The sequence below is a fragment of the Simochromis diagramma genome, unplaced genomic scaffold (assembly GCF_900408965.1).
Source record: "Simochromis diagramma unplaced genomic scaffold, fSimDia1.1 OVJJ01000685.1, whole genome shotgun sequence".
Lineage (NCBI taxonomy): Eukaryota > Metazoa > Chordata > Actinopteri > Cichliformes > Cichlidae > Simochromis > Simochromis diagramma.
In genome coordinates this window covers 18,690,887-18,698,125 of record NW_024387477.1, presented here as the reverse complement: position 1 = coordinate 18,698,125, position 7,239 = coordinate 18,690,887, and the positions used below count along the sequence as shown (strand labels likewise).

The 7,239-nt window shown below is 41.4% G+C and overlaps 1 protein-coding gene across 1 annotated transcript; it reads left to right on the top strand.

Annotated features, from left to right (window-relative positions):
* The first annotated feature begins 2,855 nt into the window (after positions 1 to 2,855).
* nkx3-2 (NK3 homeobox 2) lies at positions 2,856 to 5,413 on the top strand. Its single transcript, XM_040016527.1, has 2 exons — positions 2,856 to 3,495; positions 4,192 to 5,413. The coding sequence occupies exons 1-2, from the start codon at positions 3,123 to 3,125 to the stop codon at positions 4,614 to 4,616; spliced, it is 798 nt and encodes a 265-aa protein (XP_039872461.1). The 5' UTR covers positions 2,856 to 3,122; the 3' UTR covers positions 4,617 to 5,413.
* Positions 5,414 to 7,239: the final 1,826 nt, after the last annotated feature.

Sequence of the window (7,239 nt, the reverse complement as noted above, 5' to 3'; positions counted from 1 at the left end):
TCCAGTTGTTCAAATGATCGTCTCTTTTTTGTGAGTCAAATCAGCTGTTTACATTTCCTGCCACTTACAGCTACTTGCCGCTTATTGCTGTTTCTCGCAGCGTGGTTACCAAAAACACAGAGTAACCCGCGGAGCTCTGCTCGACATCACAGTGATAGGCTGCACACTGGCTGACTCTGCTGGAGAACTGGCAGACTTTTCTATTTATTTTCCATTTTTCCCAGGATGAAGCGCAGTGTACGGGTCAATGAGGCTTGTTTAGGACTAAAGAAAACCGTGTGGTATGAGAAAGAGGGAGAGAGAGAAAGTTTCTACAATACAAGAGATTTTTGAAGTGTGTGATATACCACTCTGTGTGTTGTTGGCCTTGGGTGGAATGAGCAGTTTCTAAAAGAACAAGGGCAGAGTGTGTGAAAATATCCAGATGTGTCGGCGGTTTTGTGCTTTTCCTTTTTTCCAGTTGTGTTTTCATTGCTTGCGGTGATGCAGACTTTCATCCGCAAGGTCACATCCAGGCCTGAGACAATGCCACTTAATTTCATTTAATTCATTTTCACGGGGCAGGGACATGCGGTTGCACCGAGTGATTTCTAAAAGAAACTTCAGACGTGCGGCTTCCCATGTCGTTGAATTTTTTGGGGAGAGTAACTTCTTGTGGAGATGTGTTCACTGAAAAAAAGCAAAGCGTGTTTTTAACTTTTCCAATGGCTGGGATGACCCCAAAGACACCAGATGTCAAAATGTTAAGAGGTATTTTCACTGACCACTAGATGGTATAATATATGCACGCAACAGGGTTTGGACCAGATGACAGCAGCACTGATTAACTCCACTCAGCTGGGGCGAATTTTCACACTTTTTCTACCTGTTATTCACAGGATGCTGGGTTCGTTTAGCAGAGTTGTGGGTGTATTACACAGCCGCACCAGCTGCTTTCAGGATGCACAAAAAAGGCGCTCGCAAGAAAGGGCATATTTAGATTTATCATCCAGCTCAGCATTTAAAGCTAATATTTATTCAGGTCCTCTGATTTTTCAGAACAGAAAATATGTCCAAAAAGCATCTGGATCGAGAACACTGACTGAAACTTGAGCTTTTCTTGATCTTTATTTCACAGTTCAAGATTATTTGAACGAAACTTTTCATCTGGTATCTTTTCAAATAATCGATTCTGCGTTTAACTGTAGATTAAAGCCGGCAGCGAAAGTCAAGCGCAGAAAATGAAATGAGGCTCAAAAGCGCAAAGGAAACAAAATATAAATATGTAGTAAAATTAGGAAAAAAGTTTAACAGGTATTCGTGCTATAATAATAATAATAATAATAATAATAATAATAATAATAATAATAATAATAATACGTTTTGTCCCTGTTTATCTTAATTGACACGATTTCTTACCAGCATTGATAAGAATAAACTGAATTAAACGCATCAAACAGTTCCATAGACAAATATGTCTTAAAAGCAAAGGTTTTAATACCTTTCAGGATGGTTTCATTAGGATCGTGTGAGGTGTCTAGGTCATCTAAAAAGTTCTTTTTAATCCTAATAACTATGTCATGTCCATGTTATCCTCTGACCTGTGCGTGAAGACGGCGACGAGGTCATTATGTTTACTATTTAATCCAAGTTAGTGGTAAATAAAAACAGCAGAAAAGCGCTGAGATCCGTTTTTTTAGGCGAGCGACGTGTAAAACGCCACAAAGGTCAAGATCTGGACCTGCAGCTCAGATGGTTGTCCACTTAAACTTTGGGACAGGGTGGACTATCACACTTTATACCCAGCACCATAGTAATGCCTAAAAGTGGTCATACATTCAGTATATCTGATATTTAGAGCGTTTCAACAAAGCTTGGCTTAAAAAAAAGGCAAACGTTCATTTTACGCACAAAATAATTATCCGCAAAAAAGGCGATTTTTAAAAGAGTCACGTGTTATTTTAAATCGAAGTAAAATCAGTTTTGATTCTTATTCATCAGGGAAATAGGAATTCATTGTTTAAAGGGCGTTGAACTGAAATCTGTAAAAACAGCCTCTACTGAATCTAATAAGACTTCAGAAATGTAGTACTTGTAAGTGAGGTGCCTTTTATTTTTTATTCGTAGTCTATTTATATAGTTGAAGAAGTTTGCGGATATGCTGAGGTTTTAACGATTCAACATCCTGGGTGTAAAGAAGGCGATACATTGTGTTAACTTAATTAAAGGTAGACGGCGCGAATAGCCTGTCACTCGCTGGTCAACCCTGAAGGCAACAACCATCACATTACGCGCGGGACGCACAGGATTCCCAGACAGATCTGAGGGTTGATGAAGGGTTAAGGTTTTTTTAATGATTAAATTTCCTACAAATTCAGTCCTGATGTTGCATTTAAGTGATTTGAGGAAAACCGGAGACAATGCTTTCTACTATACAGTTCTGAATGATGTTGCTGGTGAATTCTACTATCTTGTGATCTCCGACATTTGCGCATGCCATCCTCGTTTTTCTTACTGCAGGATTTAAAAAAAAAAAACTTTAGCAACGCAAGGAAATCTGGTCTTTTGCTAAATTAACCATACGTTTTTTTACATAATAAAACATTACCAAAAAGCAATCCTATACACAGGAGTCATACATGCACGAAGACTGTCCTCTTGTTTTGGATGAAGTTTCGGTTAAAATAAATGCGTTGGTTGACATTTGCTTCTCAAGCTCTGACCAAAGAAAGTTTTTTCTTCCCCCAGCTGGTTAAAAGCAGCATGACGTCGTTTACAGTGGCCAATCATAAAACGACTTTCCTCTTCTCTAGGCCAATCGGACGCGAAAAGGCTGCCTGTCAGTCACAGGTGAGGGCGTATGGTGAAAAAATTGGGTGAAAAGAGCTGGAGATTGTAGTGAGCCCGGGTTGATGGTAGAGCTATGCAGCGGAGCAGCATCGCTTCTGCGGATGTAGCAGAAACTTTTTACGGCTTCTTCCGAGGGATGCGACTAGAAACCAACACTGGAGGGGCAAAGTTAAGAGCCAGCAGCGATCGACGGAGGGAGTAAAATAAAATGTGGATGAACTGACATTTACTCCACTATCTGGGCCGGGTAATTACTGAACCTGAAGTCAGAGCAATCTTCGCTTCTTTGAAAAATGGCCGTTCGTGGCAACTCGCTGATGCCTTTCTCAATCCAAGCCATCCTGAACAAAAAAGACGACAGTCGACACTTGCCAGATTTGGACATGTGCTTCTCAAAGACTGCCTGCTGGAAAATATTTGGAGAGATGGACGGCGGATCGAGGAGAAACGAGAGTGAAGCTTGTGAGCCGACCGACCAGAAGAGCTACGACTCGGATTCGGGACTCAGTGAGGACAACGACAGCAAGACTCCAGCCCCATGTAAATCGGAGAAAGACGGAGACCCTGCGTCGGATGTGCCGGAGGAAAGCCTGCAAGAGGAGACGGACCACGAGTCTGCAGCTGCGGAAAACTCCAAGAGTGACACGGAGCCCGGTAATGGCACGGGTAAGTAGGCCAGAAAGATCAGAATAACTATAACTCAGGGGGAAAAGCGTGACTGGTTTAAGTACAACAATAAGACTCCGCGAAACTCTTCGCTTTAATACAGAGTTCAGTCTGAAAGAGCCAAGTGCTCTTTTAATTTAGATGTTTACACTGCTGTTACAGCTGTGTGGAATCACAAGAAGAGCTGCCAGGTGTTATTGCAGGGCATAGGCCCTATTTTCAAAACTTCTTCACATCCTGATAGCTTTTATGCACCAAGTCCTCTCGTTACGCATGAGTATATATGCATTCCTGGCTTAATTTTAGACTTTGTCACGATAATGTTGATGATTTGGCACGTTTATGTTTTGACTGACGGTATAATCGACCAGCAACACACGGCTGGTTTAATGTCAGGAGTAATGATCTTAAATGAAATAATTTTAAATGAGGCCTAAATGAAAATCGAACTTTTTTGTTTAATCTAAAATAAAAAAGAAAGGTAAACGCAGTTTGTTTTTAATAAAAAGTGAAAATAAACATACCTTCGTCTAAGTTTGCACATTTCTCTAAGTTTAATTTTTCGCCTTTTCGTTTCACTGATTCAAAACTCAAAGCAACCATGAAATAATCGACAAGTATGAACGTAATGCCCCGAAATGTGAGACAAATAAGAGATTCAAATGCATCGTCCATCTGTGTGCCCTCCTCTTCCAGATTCCAGCAACCTGGACGAGAAGAGTCTGGATCAACCTAAACAGCGGAAAAAGCGCTCCAGAGCTGCCTTCTCTCACGCACAGGTCTTCGAGCTGGAGCGCCGTTTCAACCACCAGCGGTACCTTTCCGGGCCGGAGCGGGCGGACCTGGCGGCCTCCCTGAAGCTCACAGAGACTCAGGTGAAGATCTGGTTCCAGAACCGCCGGTACAAGACGAAACGCCGCCAGATGGCCGCCGATCTGATGGCTTCGACCCCAGCAGCCAAGAAGGTGGCGGTGAAAGTTTTGGTGCGGGACGACCAGAGACAGTACAGCCCGGGAGAGATCTTACGGCCCCCGCTGCTCTCCCTGCAACCGTCCTACTATTACCCCTACGCCTACTGCCTCCCTGCATGGACGCTCTCTGCGTGTGCGGGGAACCAGTGAAAACTCGGTGACTGTATTTATTCATTTTTATTATTTTTGCTCCCAGGAAGCCCAAATAGCTTTACTTCTGACAAGAGGAAGAGGTCCGAAGGGACTGCTCAACGTCTCTGATTGAATTTCCTCACCATGTTGTCCAGGCAAGACAGCAAAAACTTTTCATGGCTTTTCACATCCTGAAATACTTTAAAGCGACTCCTTCATGTATGTAGTAAGGTTTCCCCCCTCCAGGGACCCGTTAAAGAAACAGTTTCTCATGGTTTAGACCCTAAAATCATAAGCGGAGAGACAGGACCTCCTAAAAATGTCACTATGTTATTCTCTGAGGAGTGACACAGCAATAATATTAAAGTATTTGTGTCTTTGCTTGGACTCCCTCAAGGACCTCTGAAGCCCCCGGAACCTGTTTTGGAAACCGGAGGCCTGAGCAGACTGAAAATGTCACCTTAATGTCGATTTATATTTTACATGCGCCTTCCTACCTCTGCAGTGATTGGAAATAGGCATATTCCATTAACTTCTCAAACAGCTGTCTCTGTTGCAGGTTGTGTATTTTTTTTCTCTTGCTGTGTTTGTAAAGGTAAGATAATTCAGCACTTTTGAGCATATACGTTACTTTATTTCAATGCATTATAGTGTGGTTCGCTGTTAGACTGAAAAGAGGTGGTTTGTTGAGTTACTGGCCTATAGCAGGAAGCAGGCTAAAACAAGCCGACCTCCTATTAAAATGTACATGTTTTATTTGTGTTAAGTGACTGTTTAGATCGAAAAACATTAAAACATATCAGGCATTACTTTCATTTGGGATGCAATTTTATTTTTTAAGGGTTATGTTTAGTATTGGAACATTAAATATAAATATCCACAAAGCAATCAAAATTTTTACCAATAATTAAAACAATTTAACCCTTTTTTGTCCGACAAATACAAATAGGCTCTCTTTCTCTCTTTTTAACTTAATGGCCAAAAAGAAAATAAATGCACCCCCCCCCCCCCCCCCCATTGAATTATTGTTGATATTAATTATAAGCTTTTCTAGAAATTTCAGAATAGTTACAGGTCCAGGTACAATGCTGTACTGCGCCCCTCCTTTCTGTGTTTTATTTTGTTTTGGTTTTTTATCATCAAAAGTCCTCTCGAAGCTTAACAATAATCATAAATTGTCGTTAAATCGGATTAACGTGGATCTTAACTTATACCAATAATTACATTAATTAATTGAAAAGGTGGCTTTTCTGTGCTTTGAGATCTGAAAACGATTGAAACTCGGATAATATCCTACTAAATCAACAGTGGACACACACATGCACACAAACACACACACAGACGCAGTAAACCAAAAATTAAATATAGTTGTTTAAAAAAAATCTAGTCTATTTAATTTCAATTAAATTATTATTTATACACCTACCACTGTAAACATTATTGTGCTTAAATTTTGTGTCTCGTTTCACTTTCCTTCTGTTTACTATGGTGTTACTGTCAGACACTGAGACCCCGTCATCTGGGCCACTATGGCTTTCTTCCTAAACACACCTGTCAGACAGTGATGAATGGCTGTGTAATTCCCGGACAGGGCAAACTGACAGCTACCTTTAGGGCCGTATGTCAGCACGAGGAGAGGAGTATTCTGGGGTTAAGGAGGCCGATGTCACTGCTGTCAGAGAATAAAAAGGGGGTTCTCATTTGCTACTTTTAGCAGATAGAAGACAATATCTTAAAAGAAAAAAATGAAACAAAACACGAAGCTTCGCTAACTTCCGGCTGAATGGTGCAACTGAAATATGAGGGGAGTCGTACAAGCTGTTATTTTGTATCCAGTGACGGCCTAAGTGTTAAGTCAGGGTCAACAGGGAGCTGTCGTACATTAAACATCCATCTCTTACCTTTCAAAATACTTCCATTACTTACGGACCCTAACGCAGCCATCAGGCGGTGTATCATGAGGTGTTGGCTGTTGGACAGGAAGATCAGCGTGAATGATTAAAGATACACTGAACATCCAAGTTATCGCGTGGGACACATGGACGCGAAAAGGAATCAAGGCCGTGAACCCTGCTGACTCCGTTTATTGGGACACAAGTTACAAATGCAATGCGTTTTACGCACGGACAAATGGGTATATGTAGTGTCTCAGTTGATCAATGCACCATTCTTTTTCACCCTATATAGTAAGACATGCCCACTCACGAAAGGCGCCTGTATGTCCTCAAATCTAATCTACTTGATGCAGGTATACTTGTCACCTAGGGCCATCGCCAGCAGCAGTGATGATGCTCATTGGCTCCTTTGGAGCTTGAAGGACAGAGAGGGATATTGGGGAGTGGACCGTCCCACATTGCTTCCTTTCCTACCTGCATGTGGAGATATCTGATATAGAGGGACATATCGCGGCTCTATTTCCTTTTAACCTCAGCGACTTGAAATGCAAACACCCCCATCGGTGTACATTACACCCATTCCAACTACTCCCCGTTATTTCCCCATAGCTGATGCTTCGTACGTTGCAATATTATTATTTTGTTTTTGTAGTATTGCAGTTAAGATTTGACTTTTACAGCAAATATTCTCTACAGTTTCCCCTAAACAAACAAATGTATTAATATGTTAAAATCAGAATTTAAAT